Here is an 18,828-nt window from a genome sequence, read left to right on the forward strand (position 1 = left end):
AACGAATTTCAAAACAGCCAGGCTACATAGGCAAACTATCCTACAAACCAAAAAACCAAAACAAAATAAACAAAAAAACCAACAAAATCCCTTCTGATTCTTTCCAGTTATAATTCTTTATTCTGTTGAGAAATAAGAGCTAGTGACAGGAATCAGTGAATAAAATTTTTGTCGCTAAGCCTGGTAACCTGTGTTCAACATGTGTGAAAGAGAAAAAAAAAAGCCCTAAAAGTTGTCGTCTCTCCTCACCTGTACAGGGCATTCATTATACACACACCTCATACACACACAAATAATATTTTAAAAAATAAATCTACTTTTTATTTTTTCTATTTCATTTTGAGATAGTCAACGTGTAGCCTTGACTGGCCTCTTTACCTGTTATGTAGACCAGGCTAGCCCCAAACTTTCTGTGAACTGCCCACCTTTGCCTCTGCCATGATGAGATTATAGGTATGTACTCTAATGCTAGATGTTTATTATTATTCTTTAAAGTTTTCTGAGGTAGGGTCTCATAGAACTCAGGGTGACCGCAAATGAACTATGTACCCAAGGCATTCAGGTTTTGACTACTGTTATTTAAGAAATCAAAAAATAATTATTATGTTTAGTGTACGTATGTGTGTCATTTGTGTGCCGTGGCGTATGTGTGGAGGTCAGAGGACAGCTGGCAGAAGTTGCCTCTCTGTCCACCTTGTGAGTCCTGATCAGCCTTTGGCCATCCAGCTTAGTGATGAGAGCCTTACCCACTGAGCCATCTCACCAGCCTCTGATTTCACTTTTAAGCCCTAGGTATGAAATATTTTCTTATAAAAATGAATATAGCATAGTTTTTTTTTGAGGGGGGAGGGGGTTTTGAGACAGGGTTTCTCTGTAGTTTTGGAGCCTGTTTTGGCACTAGCTCTTGTAGACCAGGCTGGCCTCGAACTCACAGAGATCCGCCTGCCTCTGCCTCCTGAGTTCTGGAATTAAAGGTGAGCACCACCACTGCCCGGCTATAGCATAGTTTTGTATATATTTTTAATTCTAGTAATTTTAAAATTTATGAATAATGTCAAAATAAGACCTTTTGTTTATTGTAAAATTGCTTTTGTTAAACATTATTTCATGTGTATGTGTTTTGCCTGAATGTATGTCTTGGCATCACATGCTTGTTGGGTGCCTGAGAGGACTTCAAGATCCCCTGGAACTGTTGTTACAGACAGTTGTGAGCTGCCATGTGGATGAACCTGGGTCCTCTGGAAGAGCAGCCAGTGCTCTTAACTGCTGAGCCCTATTATTGCAAAATATTGTAGAACTGTGTCTACTTTTGTGTTTTGGCAGCCTTGTGGCAATTTAACTTAATTAAAATAGTATTTAATTTACATCTTTAAATCTCAGACTTCAAATTGGGTAGACCATTCTGCATTTTCTATAGAGTATGTATGGGAAAAGTTGGCCGCATTTTATTTTATATACAAAACAACGTTCATAGTTTCCATGTCTTAATTTTTTGCAGAGTATACAGTTAGGAGAGGAAATTAATTTTAACTTCCTTGCCCGTGTTTTGTGACATCAGCTAATGCTGGCTCTACGGGAAGGGGAGTCCACCTTGTAGTTTTCACTATCAGTTGCCTTTGTTTAACGGATCTGATTTAGTTTCCTTGGGCAGCTACTTGGGTATATTGTCTTTGCCCCTTCGTGTCAGGCTTTCTTCCTGCCACCACCTTCCTCCCTTGTTGCCTCAGTGAGTTGCACAAAGTGGATAACCTGCTAAATATCAGGTAATCAGTTTTGAGCTGCACCTACACATATAATGTTTTAGGAGAAATGCACTCTTTCAAAATTACTGGGGATTTGTTTGTTTGTTTTTTAAAGAAGTTCTGACTTCCAAGACTTTGTGTATTGAGGTAACTAGGTTACAGGACATAGTGCTGAAATATTGCTTGGGAATTGAGACGAGAGAGATCTCAGGTTTAAGGCCAACCTGGGCAGCTTAGCCCCTGTCTCAATCTGGAAGAAAAGGAATCAGAAGAGGATGTTAAAACACAGTGGTAGAATAGAAAGAAGCCCAGACCTTGCCTGGGTTCAGTCCTCATTGCCTGAAAGGAAGCAAAACAGGAGCTGGTAGTGGATCATGAAGATCATCTGAATATTTAGTCAATGACAAGTTTGCTTGTTAAAATTAGCTTTCTGGATAAATTTTGAGTTTATCATCACAGAAAGAAAATTGCTGACTGTGTCTTTGGAGCATGTTAAAAGTCTAGTTTGTAGTTAGTTATAGAGGATCTGAATTTGGGTCCCAGCACTCACACAGTGGTTCTCAGCCCCCTGTGACTCCTGTTCCAGAGGATCCGATGCCCTCTTTTGATCTCTACAGCAATTAAGCACACACAGCAAACAGACATAAACACAAACAAAACCTTCATACAATAAACATAAAGATATAAGGCAGGTGATGGTGCCACAAGTCTTTAATCTCAGCACTCAGAAGGCAGAAGCAGGTTGATCTCTGAGTTCAAGGCCAGCCTGGTTTACTGAACAAGTTCCCAACAGTCAGGGCTACACAGAGAAACTCTGTCTTGAAAAACCAAAAAGAAAAAAAAAAAGATACAGATAAAAAAAAAAAAAAGGTATTTACCAAGGGCGGGGGATAGAGTGGGAGGGTGGGAGAGATTGTCTATTTTGTTAATATAGGAATAATGAAAACAATTTGGCCATTGTGTACCTGTGACCTACATAATCTTAGGAGGCACCTTAGATTGTTTACTATTATTACCTGTCCAACCAAGACAGGGCTGATGTTTAATGAGTTCCAGACCGAGACATTGCTCCTCACCTCTCCTGACTTTCTGAGGAATGTTTTGTTTCACCAACAATTACAAATTTCAGTCCATTTTTTTGTCCATAGTCACTTATTTTTTATTATTAGAATGGTTGTGTATTGAAAATTAATACTTCAGGTATATGAGGGCCTTGTTTAAATAGTATAAACTGCTTTTAGGCTCTGTTTTCAGTGATGAGCAAAGGAGAAAATGTCTGGCCTCACAGAGTAAATGCACAGCTCAGAGAATGAATTAGAGACCAAAGCTTGGAGAATCCACTTTGCATTAGGATGTCAGGTAAAGCCCTTACAGAGATGAGTCAGTCTCCAGAGGGTGAGTGAGTCAGGTATGGTATTTTGCCTGCCTCTGGGACAAGAGAGAAGGACAAATTTGATGAACTTCTGCACAAATTACTTCCATTATTTGAGGCTATTCTGTCTGGAGAACTGGTAGGTCTATCTTATCCACATCAGAGAATAAATTGTATGTATGTTTAAAATAACATTTGAAGTCACTGTTACCCATAACAGTTTTACATATTGGGACTGGAGCAATGATTCAGCGATTAAGAGCACTGGCTAATTTCCAGAGAACCCAGGTTCAATTCCTAGTACTCACATGGTGGCTAACAACTGTCTATGTAATGTTGTTCCCAGGGAGCCTGATGCCTTTTTGTGGGCTCTGCAGGCACCAGGCACGCACATGGTACACAGACTTATGTGCATGCTAAATACTCACAATAAAATAAATGAAAAAATTGTACAAATTGATGAACCCCACAAAATAAACATCCAGAGCTCCAATAAAATATTATTAGCACCTCGTTTGGGTATATAATGGCACATCCCTTTAATACCAGCACTCAAGAGACAGAGGTAAGTGGGGCCCTGTGATTTTGAGGCCAGCCTGGTCTACATGGTGAGACCCTGTCTCAAAAAAATATCTATTGCATATAAGTAATATATGCATATTATATGTACAAATATGCATAACACACATATATTAATTATGTGTTATACACATATTAGCACCTCATCTCCTCCTGTAGCTTTGTAGGTTCTTTGTTGTTGTTTGCTTCTGTTTTTAGACATGTTTTATTCTGTATTCTATGCTGTCCTGGAACTCACTACATAGTCTAGGCTGCCTTGAACTTTTGGTAAGCCTTCTGCCTCAGCTTCCTAAGTGCTGAGATTATAGGCATTCACTACAGTGACCAGATGTCTAAGTACGTTGTTTTATTAAAGAAATATTTGCCATCAATTACTGTGTGTGAATACTTGTGCACACAGATGCCACAATGCATGTGTGGAAGTCAAAGGACAAATTATGGGCATTGGTTTTCTCCTTCTGTCATATAAAACTCAGGTTTTGAGGCTTAGTTCCAGACATACACAGTCAATGAGCCTTCTCTCTGGCCCCAAACTGCCCTCTAAAGTAGTTCCAGTGTATAAGATCTTCAGTAAGTTGTAATATTTTAAAAAGTTGTGTGATCAGATTGGTTTTTATCTTATTAGAATTTCATTAAGACATTTTCTTTTATTTCTGAGTGGTGTGTGTGTTTGTGTGTGTGTATCCACAAGCATGCTAAGGATATGGATACAAGTAGTCACAGTTTTTTTTTTTTCTCACATGGGTGCTGGAGATCTGAACTCAGGTCCTCTTCCCCAGTTCCCATATTTTCATACTTAGGTTTCATTATATTTTGCTTGTATTTGCACCCTTTTTAACTCTGTCATCATTCCCCTTCCTTGCTAGTCTCCTCTTCTCCAAATAATTCCTTTCTACTTTCATGACATTCGTGTGTGTTTGTGTGTACATGTAGTTAAATATATATCTTTTTGAGATTATTTTACTTAACATGATCAGATGAATGTTTTTAAAAGGTCACTTTGGTTTTCTTGTGCAAAGTAGAGTAGAAATGGGGGGATATAGGCACTGGTGTGGAGGGGTGTGCCTGTGGACCTAGCTGCCTTGAAAGCTGAGGTAGGAGGACTGCTCAAGCTTTCTGGATAGAGACCAAATCACACAACACAGAAGGATCCTATCAAAGCACACATGAGAAAGGATACATTATAAAGACTAGAAAGAACACTGTTATCAGTGGTCACACAGCCCATGGCTGTATCTAGATGTTGGAACCATTACTAGTGTGTGCTCATTATTAGTTGCTGCATTGCCAGCTAGAGTGCTTTGTCATTGGGTGTAACACCCGATTCTGTGTTACCCCCTCAGTACAGTTCGTGTGCCACTGTACTGTACGCCAGTTGGGCAAGGGCCTGGAGATTGAAAGAACACACAAAGAGACCTGGGTCATTCGAAAGGAGATCAGCCGAATGCCGTTTATTCAACCTTGGGGAAATCCTTATATACCTAGCTGCTGCACAAGGATTTCCGCCTGTGCAGGTGGGAAATTACCACACCAAAGATGGAGTCAACAAGGCCCTACAGCTAATCACCAGACGGGGCAGAGGGAGCAGAGGAACAATGTTTTAGCTGGCTGACCAGAAACTGTCCTCAAGATGAACCCCAAGAACAAGGGTAGACCCGGGCTCTACAATTGGGAAGCAGTCATCTGAAGTTACAGTGCTTATATATTTTTTTGGAAATATTTATAGGAATTTCACAGCCTCTAATGCTAGTTAGTGCCAGGATTACTCAAAAGTCTTACGTGTTGTAACACATTCTGTCCAGACGCGACAGAGCAGAGGCTTTATGGTAGTTAGGACAGTGTGATGACCCTGGAACTTGAAGGGGTAGTTTGGACTGTGCAGGTTTCTCTCTGATGGAAGAGTGACTTACAGATCTATCTAAAAGTTGCAGCTTTTCAAACTTGGATATAAGAAATTGACTTCTTATATTTTTGAAAAGTTAGTATTTGATTATTATGTAGGTTACTTGTGGAAATGACTGAGTTATAGCATGTTCAAGTTCTTTTTTAATTTTGGTAGTAAAAATTAATATGAAGTTTATTCTCCAAATTGTGCGAATTTCAGTGTTAACTGCGTGTACACTGTACTTAGTTCAGGTTGTTGCCTTGATTTGCTGGCAGTGCTGGGGATTGGGTGCATGTATGTTCATTTTCATGTAGAATTTAATACTTTTTAACTCATAGATAAGTAATTTGATTGGCTTTAAAATCAAGTAATTAAGTTTGAATTTCAAAGTGTAGTGACTGGCTAAGCATGATACTAATGAGCATCTTTATTTTGTTTCAGAGTTTTCTTGGAGGCTTTTTTGGTCCTATTTGTGAGATCGATGTTTCCCTTAATGATGGGGAAACCAGGAAAATGGCAGAAATGAAAACTGAAGATGGCAAAGTAGAAAAACACTATCTCTTCTATGATGGAGAATCTGTTTCAGGAAAGGTAAACTTCTGTTTGGTAAATTACCTAATTTTAGGTTGTTAGAATCAGTTACTAAAGTATTCTGTGCTGTACATACATTTGGATGATTGTATTAGAAACAAAGTCCTTTTTCTGAAGGTCAACTAAAATCCTTGATGTATTAATAGCAGTAATGGAAGATGTTTTCATGGAAGGGTTCTAGGGTAGAGTCTTTGAATTTCATAGACATTGTTTTGCTGGTGACTGTATCTTGAGCTTTGGAGAATTTCTGCTTTAAATTGAGTTGGAGAGATGTGGAGTAGTGGTCTGGTGTGGCATACGAAAGGTTCTCTCTGGGGGCTGGAGAGATGGCTCAGAGGTTAAGGACACTGACTGTTCTTCCAGGGGTCCTGAGTTCAATTCCCAGCAACCACATGGTGGCTCACAACCATCTAAAAATGAGATCTGGTGCCCTCTTCTGGCATGCAGGCATACATGGCAACAGAACACTGTATTGTATATATAATAAATAAAATCTTTAAAAAAAAAAAAAAGAAAGGTTCTCTCTGACTTTATGTAGCTCGCTCTTCTGTGCTCTCATGTCTCATTTGCCCGTGTTTCTTCATTCTGGGGGAGGCGCTTCAGCTCCTTCGGAATGTGTGTATAATTAGATACATTTAAGCTCCTCCTTCTATAAGACTCACACCTCTCTTGCCTTTTCATTACTCAGTAATATGTAAAATCCTTTTTTCCTTCTTGTCTCATGTAACTCAGGTGGGCCTCAAACTCCCTGTGTTAAAATTATGGGCCTTCTGCCTCTATCTCTGAAATATTGGTATTACAGACATGGACTATCATACCTGTCTAACCCTGTATTTTTTTAGAACCGTTTTAGATTTTCAGAAAAATTGGGTGAAATTGAAAGCTCTTTATGTTGCCTCTTCTTCACTGTGCCTTCTTATATAACATAACAATCTAATATTTGCCTGTTATTATTATATATTGAGGTAGGATCATGTAATCCAGGCTGACCTTAGACTACAGTGATTTAGTCTTCCTGCCTCAGCCTCCTGAGTTCTGGAATTGAATGAACATAAGCCAGCCATAGTGGTATGTGACTGTAATCCCAGTGCTTGGTGGAGACCTGAGGTATAGATGTTAGGGTCATCTTTAGTTACATAGACAGCGCAAGCCAACCTGTCTTAAAAACAAAACAACAACAACAAAAACCCAAAAAGTAAAGGATGTAAAGAACTGATGAACCAGTATTGGCAGATTAGTTTATGAAGTTAGTTAAGGTCCACTTTTTTTTGTTTGTTTGTTTTGTTTGTTTTTTGAGACAGGGTTTTTCTGTGTAGCGTTGGAACCTGTCCTGGAACTCACTCTGTAGGCCAGGCTGGCCTCGAACTCACAGAGATCTACCTGCCTCTGCCTACCGAGTGCTAGGATTAATAGTGTGTGCCACCACCTCCTGGCTAGGGTTTCACTCTTGATATTACATGTTCTGTGGGTTTTGATAAACAGAAATTGTTTTGTATCCATCATTTGAAGATCTTGAAGAATTATCCTACAATATCATGGCTTAATTATCTTACAAATTCCCTTCTGTTTCACCTGTTTGTACCTCACTGGCACCTCTATCCACACCAGTCTCCAAAGCCTATGCCACTATGATTTTACCTTTTCAGAATGCCATATAGTTGGAATCATACATTATGAAGCTCTTTTAGATTACTTTCTATGTTTGTTTGATGTTTCTCAGTGTCTTTTTGTGACTTGGTAGCACATTTGTTTTTAACATTAAATAATACTCTTGTGCTGGCCGTGGCTCATGTCTATACTTTTAAGCATTTGGAGTGCTGAAAAGGCTGGTGGGTTGCTTCAAGATTGTGGCTACCCCCACCTGCTTACGTAGTAATTTCCAGACAAGCCTGAACTACAGAGTGAGGCTGTTTCAAAATACGTGTTTTGATTTTTTCCATTCACCCTCTGAAGACTGTCTTGACTGTTTCCAAGTTCTGCTCAGCTACCACTTAATTGACTCTCATATTGGTATGTAGGACTTTATATATATTTTAAGATTTATTTTTATTTGTGTGTGTGTGTGAATGTGAGAGTATGGGTATACAGAGAGCATGTGGAGGTCAGAGGACAACTTTTCTGGCCTCTGTTTGCTCCATCTGCCCTGTTTTAGAGGCAGGATTTCTTATTTTTCCCACTGGCTGCATATGTGAAGGTCTAGGTGATTTTCCCATTTCTATCTGGCTGTTAGAGTGCTGGAGCTAGGATTACAGATATGCGCCACATCTGACTTTTTACATGGTTTCCTTTCCTACATTGGTTCTGGAGCTTGCATCACAAGAACTTTTACCTGCTGACCCACTGGTCTCTTTGTATGTTTTTGGTAAGAGTCTTTTATAGCTGGGTATGGTGGTACACTCCAGTAATCCTAGCATTTGGGATTTTGAGTTTGAGCCAGTCTAGGCTACATGAGAGACTGTCTAAAAGAGGAAAAAGGGTTTTATTTGGTTGTAGCGTTGTCCCCCCCCCCTTTTTTTTGGAAGGATGGTGGTTGAAAAAGGGTTTTTCTGTGTAGCCTTGTCTGTCTTGAAATTCACTTCACAAACTAGGTTGGTTTGAACTCAGACATCCAACTGCTTCTGCCTCCTTTGATTGAAAGTCTGTGTTCCTCCCCAGTAGCCTTTGCTGGACTAGAACTTAGTATATTCACCAGGCTATCCCTCTTACTCAGAGATCTGCCTACCTCTGCCTCCAGAGTGTTGGGATTAAAGGTGTTCAACACCACGCCCAGACTTTCTTGTTTTTTAATTCCCTCTATTTTCTTGACTTTCCACTCACTTTATTTCTGTCTTCTAATTAGTAGATGTTGATGTTTCCTTTGTTCTTTTCAGATCTAGTCTAGACATTTTTCATCTACAGTCAGGACACAAAGTTATTATGTTTTCTTTCACTTAAGTTTTTAAATTATATGTCCTGCCCTGGTTCTTTGTTCATTTGGAATTGATTTTGCTTTATTGTAAAAGCAAAACGTGTCCCCACACTTGGATCTATAATTAATCCAGGACATATACTGAACCAGCTGTCCTTCCTCTCATTGTGCTATAATGTCACCTTTGTCACAAAGCAAAGGTCATGTGGGTCTGTTCTGGCTTCTTTGTTCTGTTTTCTTGGATTTTCTGTTGCACATACCTCTTTCTTTATTCCTCTTAAATATTCTAATTAAGTTGTAATTTTTATACATAAAATTGGCTCTAATCTTGTTCAGTTGCTACCTGCTATATTTTCAGAGTTGTATCCCTTTCACCACTGACTTCAGAACATTTATCCCTCTGAACAGAAACAGTATCCACTACCTGCAAATCTCTCATCTACAAATCTACTTTGTTTTTCTATTGAGTTGCCTGTTCTGGACATTGCATAGAAATGGAGTCGCACTGTGGCTTTGAGTGTGGTTCCTTTCACTCAGCATTCTCTCTTTTCAAGGCTCGGGTAGCAAGTGTTCTACCTCATTCTCTTAAACTATATTTTAAATTTAAAAATATTTTAACTCTATTCAAGAAAGATCTCTTGTCCTCTTTTATAAAAGGCATTGACTTTGCTTACCAGACATATTATTTCTAGATATTCTGAAGTCCTCTATGGTCTTTAGATTAGTAACTCATTGTAAGGTTATTAATAATGATTAGTATATGTTTTGTTACTCTGATTTATCACAGGAAAATTTTTGCCTATTCAAGTTTTGTTGGTATTGTTTCATTGAAAATATAGACAACAAGGATTTAAAGGCATTTTTCATGTTAAAATTTTTTTAAACATTTATTTTATGAGGGAGTGGGCAAGGGTACATACCATAGGATGTGTATAGAGATCATAGGATAACTTGTGGAAATTGGATTTTTTTCTTCTGTCATGTTAGGTTCTAGGATCAAACTCAGGTCAGCAATATTGGTGGCAAGTGCCTTTACTTAGTGAATTGCCTTGCCAGCCCTAATTTGTCATTTGAACCAAACAGCCTAATGGTATTGCTTGTGTCTTTTGTTTTGTTTTATTTCGTTTTGTTTTTTTTCAAGGCAGGGTTTTTCTGTGTAGCTTTGGAGCCTGTTCCAGAAATCACTCTGTAGACCAGGCTACAGCTGTTTTGTATAAGTAGTTGCATAAATTTGCCCTTTAATGACTGCATTATCGAGCATGCTTTAAAAGATTCCCCCTATGTATTAGAACATGTGTTAGAAATCCATTTTGTTCTGAATAATATTCCTTCTATATTGTATCCATGTGGTAACGATATGCCAAGTTGGTTGTGGTAGCTCACACCTGTAATCCCAGCACTTGAAAGGTTGAAGCAGGATAATGGCTAAAACTGAGTGTAACACTCTAACAGTGAGTTAGAGTTAAGGCCCCGGTTTACCCTCTCCTCAGAACAAAAGATGTTTCCATGTCTTAATGTGAAGATTTCGATTTGTAGCTGTATACTTAGGAACAGAGTTGCTGGTATGTGCCAGCTCTGCTTCCCCTTGGAGGAGCTGACAGCATTTAGAGAGTAGCTGCATGACTGTTTTCTCCGGTGAGGGAAGACTCTATAATTTTTCGTTATTCTTGACGACACTTATATTTCTCCTCTTCTTCTTCTTCTTTTTTTTTTTTTTAAATATACTTTTGAGACAGTCTGTTGTAGCCCAGGTTGGCCTTCTGCTGGATGACAGGTGTTTGCCACCACACGCAGATCTTGTGTAGTTTCTTTATTGTGTCTGTCTTAGTGTAAAGGCTGATCTTCTTGGCTCCACCTCCTAAGTGCTGTGTTTATAGGCGTGCACCACCATGCCTGGCAGCTTTGTAGTTATTATTTGTTTTTGCTTTTTGAGACAGGATTTCTCTGTGTAACAGTCCTGGCTGTCCTGGCTGTTCTCAGACTCGCTTTGTAGATCAGGCTGGCCTCGAACTCAGAGATCCGCCAGCTTCTGCCTCTTAAGTGTTGGAGTGTTGGGATTAAAGACGTGTGCTGCCACCACCCTGTGACTTTCCAGTTGTTGATGGTGTCTCTGCAGCACAAAAATTTTAAATTTTGATGGAGTCCAGTTTATCTGTTTTTTAATTTTATTTTATTACTCGTAGTTTTGGGAAACCACAACCTAAGTGAAAGTCCTGAAGTTATGCTTGTATCTTCTACTAAGAATTTGGTTGCTGGGGACTGGAGAGATGACTCAGTGGTTAAGAGTACTGCTTGCTCATCCAGAGGTTCTGAGTTCAATTACCAGCAACCACACGATGGCTCACAACTATCTGTAGTAAGATCTGGCAACCCTCTCCTGACCTGCAGGCATACATGCAGACAGAACACTATATTTTTTTATTTTATTTTATTTTATTTTATTTTATTTTATTTTATTTTTTTATTTTTTTTTGGTTTTTCAAGACAGGGTTTCTCTGCGGCTTTGGAGCCTGTCCTGGAACTAGCTCTGTAGACCAGGCTGGTCTCGAACTCACAGAGATCCGCCTGCCTCTGCCTCCCCAGTGCTGGGATTAAAGGTGTGCGCCACCACCGCCCGGCCAATAAATAAATCTTTAAAAAAAGAGAGAGAGAGAATTTTGGTGTTGTACTCACTTAGGTCTTTATCCATTTTGAGTAAATCGATTTGGTGTGAGGTAGTCTTCCAGTGTTGTTCTTTTGAATGTTAATATCCGTTTGCCCACCTGCCCCGTCCCCCCACCGTTTACTGAAAAGAGAATTGCTTCTCTGTTGCATTGTCTTGGTGATCTTGTGCAAATATCTTTAAAAATTAAACCTCTTTTTACAAAAAATTTAAGAATATTTTTGAGTTTATGCAAAAAATTCTTATTTGTATACAGCTTAATTTCTTTTATGTTCTGTTCTGTACCTTGTATTATAACTTTATAAAGAAGGGCAGAAAGTAAAAACTGTCTTTGAACTAAGAAGATCATTCTCCTTTATTTATGAAGTTTTCAGACAGCAGCCATAAAAGAGCATTGTTTTTACATGAAAAAACTAATACAATTATTATTATTCATTAATTTTTAACAGGGTCTTTATGTAGCCCTGCCTGCCCTTGAACTCCCTATGTAGACAAGGCTGGTCTTGATCTCAGAGATCTGCTTGCCTCTGCTTCACAAATGCTGTATTAGGGGTGTGCACTACTATACCCAGCTTAAAAACATTTTCTGTCAAAGCAGTTAGGTGCTGCTGTCAAAACCATTGGGTCTATAAATATAAGTTCTGTATAGAAGGAGAAATTTGAGATCCTGTTAGATTTCATGAAGATAAAGCAATTATATATTATTTATTTATTTGTTTGTTTGTTTGTTTGTTTGTTTTTTGAGACAGGGTTTCTCTATAGCTTTGGAGCCTGTCCTGGAGCTAGCTCTTGTAGACCAGCCTGGCCTCGAACTCAAAAGAGATCCGCCTGCCTCTGCCTCCTGAGTGCTGGGATTAAAGGCCTGCGCCACCACTGTGTGGCTAAGATAAAGCAATTATAATTAATATCATTGCAATTATTTCAAAGTGACATTAGTATAAAAGTCAATTTTTATTGTTTCAAGCTTGTTTTTTTTTTAATTATTTAGTATTTTTCTGTATTTGGTGTGAGGGTGTCAGATCCCCTGGACCTGGAATTACAGACAGTTGTGAGCTGCCATGTGGGTGCTGGAAATTGAACCCAGGTCCTCTGGGAGAGCAACTGGTGCTCTTAACCACTGAGCCATCTCTCCAGCCCTCAAGCTTGTTTTCATAGGGCATTTTTACTATTTCATTTTTAGACAGGACTTGATGCTTGATGATAGCAAAATACCTTGACCTGGTGGCACCGGGCTGCCCACACTGAATGGAGCTTTTTTCCTATTGTAGCAGTAAATGCAGCAGTGCATGAAGGTGTAGGTTTAGTCTGAGCTATTTAGGTGAGGAATGTTTGTGTATTCATCAGTGTGGATATGGACTGTTCTAGCAGAGCTTAGAAACGTGATCTTAGATCATCACAGTATTGAGTAACAATAATGTACAATGTTTTGCTGTCTTCCTGTGACACTGTAAATGATAGATGGTACATTGACATGTTTGTCTTAAACTCTCAGTCCCTCAATAAATCATGAAGATAGCATTATTTGAGCCATGTACAGAATATCATATGCTGACATATGAGCTTTGATATGGCTTTATTGATTTGAGCCAATATTGTGTAAATAGACCTGTTTTCCCTACATTCAATATTTCAAACAAATAGCCTCACCCATTTCTACACAAAATCCTTAATTAGTCATAAAGGGGAATTAGCAACTTTAAATTGGAGAAACCTGACAAAAGCCATTAACTGAGTGATTGGAATTAGCAGCACTTAGGTTGAGCAAACTGGCAAGTAGCTAGGGATGGCAAACACGTGAGAGCTGGAGAAGTGTAAGGTCATCCTTGGATATATGCGGTGCTCAAGACCAGCCTGGGCTTCATGAAACTTTTCTCAAACAAAGAAAAGCAGAAATATATTGCTAAAAATTTATAACCCTAGTAAAATATCAGACAAAACAAGATTAAGGGACAACATTATTGACCCATAATCTTGAAAACTTTAGTTATAAGTTACCAGACTCCCAAATATACTTTGTTTTAAAAAAATTATTTTTTTCGAGATAGTCTGTATTTGTAGCCTGGGATGGCCTAGAACTTGTTATGTAATCTAGAATGGGCTTGAATTCTTGACCCTTTATCTCAGCTTCTCAAATTCTTTTTTTTTCCGACCCCACCCCTGGCCCCGCCCGGGCGCCGCCCCCACCCCGCAATGCGCGGGTGGAGGGGTCGGGAGGAACGGGGATCAAATTCTTTATTTGAAGATGACTGCTATCATACCTGTCATGAGCCTAAAATTCTTGGTATATGTGAAGCTGATTTAAGTACTTGTCTGTCTTAAATATTTTTCTGGCTTTTTCCCTCCTAGAGTGAATAAGTTATTAAGGAAAATGAGACAGGGTTTCTCTGTGGCTTTGGAGCCTGTCCTGGAACTCACTCTTGTGGACCAGGCTGGCCTCGAACTCACAGAGATCCGCCTACTTCTGCCTTTTGAATGCAGAGATTAAAGGCGTGCACCACCACCTGGCCAGTTTTCTGATTTTTTTTTTTGACAGGATTATTTGCCTAAATATAAAAACCAAAACAGAGCTTGAAAGAGGGTCTGGTTGTGGTGGTTTACACTTGCTCTCTAGAGGCCGAGGCAGGAGATTTAGAGTTTGAGTTGGTATGGACTTCGAGCTTCTAATCTCCACACTCCAGTGAGGAGAATGCATGAGCAGAGCAGATGTGAGCTGTGGTGGTGGCCAGCTGCCTTCATACTTCTCCTCACGGATTTATTTAAGCCACAGGTGGTGTGCCACTGTCAAGTGACTCTTCCCAGTATGTCCTGTCGCCCCAAATCCAACTGATGCTACCATGATAGGTGACAGTGTCCTTCAGTCAACAGCCAGGCTCCTCTCTTCTGCATTTCTCTCCTGTTATGTCCCTGCTCATTCTCTAAATCCAGTTCAGATGACTACAAGTTCAGTGTGGGAAGAAAGAGACAACTCTACATCAAATCTTTTAATTCCATGGCATATTCTCTCTCTCTCTCTCTCTCTCTCTCTCTCTCTCTCTCTCTCTCTCTCTCCCCCCCCCNCCCTCCCTCCCTCCCTCCCTCCCTCCCTTCCTCCCTCTTTCCCTCTCTCTCTTTTTCTTTTTGAGACAAGGTTTCTCTGAAGCCATGGCTGTCCTAGAACTTGCTCTGTAGACCAGGCTGGCCTCAAGCTCACAGAAATCCACCTGTCTCTTCTTCCTGAGTGCTGGAATTAAAGGTGTTCACTACTACTGCCTGGCTGGCATATTTTCTTGATACAGAAAAGGCTGAAAGTTGATAGTTGCATCCACATATGTTTTTCATATTAAATTTCTAAGTTTAAGGGGCTGAGGATGTATGTAGCTGTTGGTAGAGTGCTCACATGCACAAAGTGCTGGGTGCTTCAGTCCACATTACCACATAAGTGGGACATGGTGGCACATGCCTGGAATCCTTGTACTTGGAAATAGAGGCAGGAGATCATAAGTTCACAGCCATCCTCAGCTATATAGAAAGCATGAGACCAGCCTGGGTTAGATACCTTGTCTCAAAAATAAACAACAATTTATAAGTTTAGTATTTCCATTTGGCAGGTACATCAGTCTAAGAATTTTGAGGTGGTGCAATTCAAAAGTAAGACAGGGATGGAGAGTTAGCTTAGTGGAAGGATACTTGGTTAGCATGAACAAGACCCAGGGTTCAATTCTTAGCACTGAAATATGAATAAATGGGTTCATGCAAGATAAACCATACCTAAAATTAATTTATATCTTAAGAAGTTTCACATTTTAGCATGTGTTATAGACTTAGGTTAATAAATGTTGTTTTAACTTTTATTTTATTTTGTTTTTTTGAGGCCAGGTTTTATACTGGTCTCAAACTCAGTATGTAGCCCTGGCTGGTTTTGAACTCCTGATCATCCTGTCTCAGCCTTCCAACTGCTGGATTACCGTTATGGGCCACTGTGTCTGGTTTAATGAGAGTTGTTTTTTAGGCTAGAAGTTATAGCAAGTATATTGTTCATGGTTATAAAAAAACTGAAAATTATCGTATAGGTTAATCCTTGGAATCAGTGGTTATTCCACATTAAAATATTAGTCCTAGAATTGTTTCATTATCTGACCAAACATATGGGTAGGTGGAGATTTCCTTTATCCTTGAGCCTTTTTATATTTCTCTTGTCTATGAGGGATTCCTTCTCAATAAAGTGGTACTTACTTTGTGCAAGTAATGGCTTCCTCAGTGCCTGCCCTGGTGCTGTGAGGTCACTGCCTTTCACACCTCTTGAATGAATGCCTCAAGTACTCAGAGATTACATTCATCTGGAAGGAATCTGGTAGGCGCACTCAAAGGACTGTTAACATCTCTGACAATTTCATGTTTTGGCAGGTAAACCTAGCCTTTAAGCAGCCTGGAAAGAGGCTAGAGCATCAAGGAATTAGAATTGAATTTGTAGGTCAAATTGGTGAGTTTTAAAATAGTATTATTTTTTCTTTTGATGACTGAAGAGGGTTGGATTTAGTAGTTAAATAATTGAATTAGAACTTAGCTTTAGAAAAAGAAGAAACTGATTATATGTAATAAAAGAGGACCTAGTATAGTAAATCATGTATCTCAGTTGTATTTAATGATATGTGACTCATTGTGCGTTTGTTCTTAGACTCTACTATAAAATATTAAAGAAGTTAATGTAAACTACCAGCCTTGAAAAATAATCATATGTCTCCCATCTGCCTTCGTTTTTCATTAGTTTTACTCACAATGACCATTTCACCTCCATCTTTTGTTTCCTCATTTGTCTCCTGAGCTAGTGTCTACCTATAGCCAGACTCCCTCCTGAACAGAAAATTCCACATACAAAGGAAAGGAGCAATTTCCTCTTCACTTAGATCTGATTGTGTACATTTCCATGTGGGTGCTTCGGAGACACTCAAGTTAGCAGAAAGCAAAACTATATATACATTTTTTGGTGTTGAAGAGTCAGGAAAGAAAGTATGTCTTACCAGAACTCTCTCCATAGCTAGATTTAAAATCCAGCTAATTTTTACTGTACTTTTTTAAAGTACCAAAGCTGGAATGGTGGATGTTTATCTATTATTGATAAAATCATACTCAGGAACAAGTTATAGAAATTAATTGATAGTTGGTTTTATTCTTTTGTGCATTGTAGTTTTATCAAAGTAATGTATTTGTCTAATAAAACAGAATTGTATTTAAAGGGAAGATGCTCAGATGACTACCGGGATGTGTCTGCTTCATATTAGGAAGTACAGTTACATAAAAGTAAATGAGGACTTCTCCATCAGAAGGGGTCATTGTGTTAGCCTGGAGTTTATCTATGCCCACGTGGATGTAATGAGGGAACAAAATTGAGATCATAGCTCTAGATTGTTAAAGTAGAAGCCTATTTAGCTAATTTCTTTTGGTAAAAAATTAATTTGTTTAAGCAATAGAAGCTTGGGTTTTATTGAATTGGATATTAAATATAATTGGTCTTTTTGCTGTTTTAAATTTCTTAGAACTTTTCAATGACAAGAGTAATACTCATGAATTTGTAAACCTAGTGAAAGAACTAGCCTTACCCGGAGAACTGACTCAGAGCAGAAGTTATGATTTTGAATTTATGCAAGTTGAAAAGCCATATGAGTCATACATCGGTGCCAATGTCCGCCTGAGGTATGGATGTGTATTAGAAATTATAACAGAATCAAAACTAGGAAACCATGCTACTGCCGATGTCTTTATATAAACTCGTAATTACAATCCTGGAATGAAAAGGCTTAAGATTTAAAAATTCTGTCATGTATTATGTTTCACCTGATTTGATAATGATTTGCAGTAATCATGGCTGTTAGCATTACAGAGTCAGAGATGTTTCAGTTTTACAATTCCCTTGTATGAGTTTTCGGTATTAGTTAGTTTAGATCGTTAGTTTTCTAATGAACCTCATCCCCAGAGTCTGAATGGTCAGGGTTACACAAGCAAAGGGCAGAACTGAAGTAGGATTTCAGTTCTCTTTAACCTTGGTTTGTCTTTTTATTCTGTGTGTGGGCACCTGCATGCCACTGTGCACATATAGAGGTCAGAGGACAACTTCCAATTGGTTCTCTCTTTGCACCATATGGGTCCCAGAAGTCAAACTAAGGTTGTCAGGCTTGCCAGCAAATGCTTGTACCTGCTGAGCCCCCTCACTCACCCAACATTTCAATACTTGAATCTTAATGAAGCAGGTCCCAGGGCCGCCTTTTTCTGTTTCACATGGTATTATTCATTTAGAATTGTGTTTGCTGGCACAAAAGGTAATAATGCTACCTCAACTAGAGACTTTGAAAAAGCAAAATGGTGACATGGGGAGGCTTTTTAAACAGCTGATGGATGGTCCCCTAAGGTCATTTCAAAAGTATTTATTTGTAAAATTGAATTTTGTAATTTTTCATGTTGTCAGCATTAAAAAAAATTGGAAAGCCAGAAGTATAGCATAGGTAGAGTACATGCTAGAAGTATAGCATGGGTAGAGTACTGCTTAGCCTGCAAGGGCCTTGAATTCACTCCCTAGTCCCAAAGCACCCTCAAATTGAGTTCCTTTCTGAGTAAACTAGTGGAGGAAGTTGACACTGGTCCCATCAAGGAGAAAGCTGAATTAGTTTGCATTTGCTTACTGAAGCACCCGAATTTAATCTATCTAGGTGGTTCATTTCATCTTCTCATTAACTTCCTAGGTATTTTCTTAAGGTGACGATTGTGAGAAGGCTGACAGACTTAGTGAAAGAGTACGATCTTATTGTTCACCAGCTTGCTACCTATCCTGATGTCAACAACTCTATTAAAATGGAAGTGGGCATTGAAGATTGTCTGCACATAGAGTTTGAATATAATAAGTCAAAGTAAGTATCTGAGTAGTCACTTCTGCATCTCTGTGACCAAACTACCTGACAGGGTCAGCATAGAGCAGTGAAGATTGTAGACTTGTTTTCTGACTACTTGAGCAATAATACATGTGTACTGTTGACAATTTAAATTATATAGAAGTAAAGGGAGGAAAATCACTAATCACATAATTTTCATCTTTACCACTAACCCACTATTAATGCCTTT

The 18,828-nt window shown here is 38.9% G+C and overlaps 1 protein-coding gene across 2 annotated transcripts in view; it reads left to right on the plus strand.

Annotated features, from left to right (window-relative positions):
* The window catches only part of Vps26a (VPS26 retromer complex component A), a 32,780-nt gene that overhangs the window by 4,089 nt on the left and 9,863 nt on the right, over nucleotides 1-18,828 (plus strand). Inside the window, exons 2-5 of one of the 2 annotated variants that reach the window (XM_050140752.1) lie at nucleotides 6,020-6,169; nucleotides 16,123-16,198; nucleotides 17,253-17,409; nucleotides 18,453-18,617. In XM_050140752.1, coding sequence (XP_049996709.1) covers nucleotides 6,020-6,169; nucleotides 16,123-16,198; nucleotides 17,253-17,409; nucleotides 18,453-18,617 — 548 coding nt within the window. Of the gene's footprint in view, nucleotides 1-6,019; nucleotides 6,170-16,122; nucleotides 16,199-17,252; nucleotides 17,410-18,452; nucleotides 18,618-18,828 lie in introns of those variants that run through there. The other variant, XM_050140743.1, reaches the window with a different exon arrangement.

Source organism: Alexandromys fortis, unplaced genomic scaffold (genome assembly GCF_014885135.2).
Source record: "Alexandromys fortis isolate MF-2015 unplaced genomic scaffold, M_Fortis_MF-2015_v1.1 scaffold_9, whole genome shotgun sequence".
NCBI lineage: Eukaryota > Metazoa > Chordata > Mammalia > Rodentia > Cricetidae > Alexandromys > Alexandromys fortis.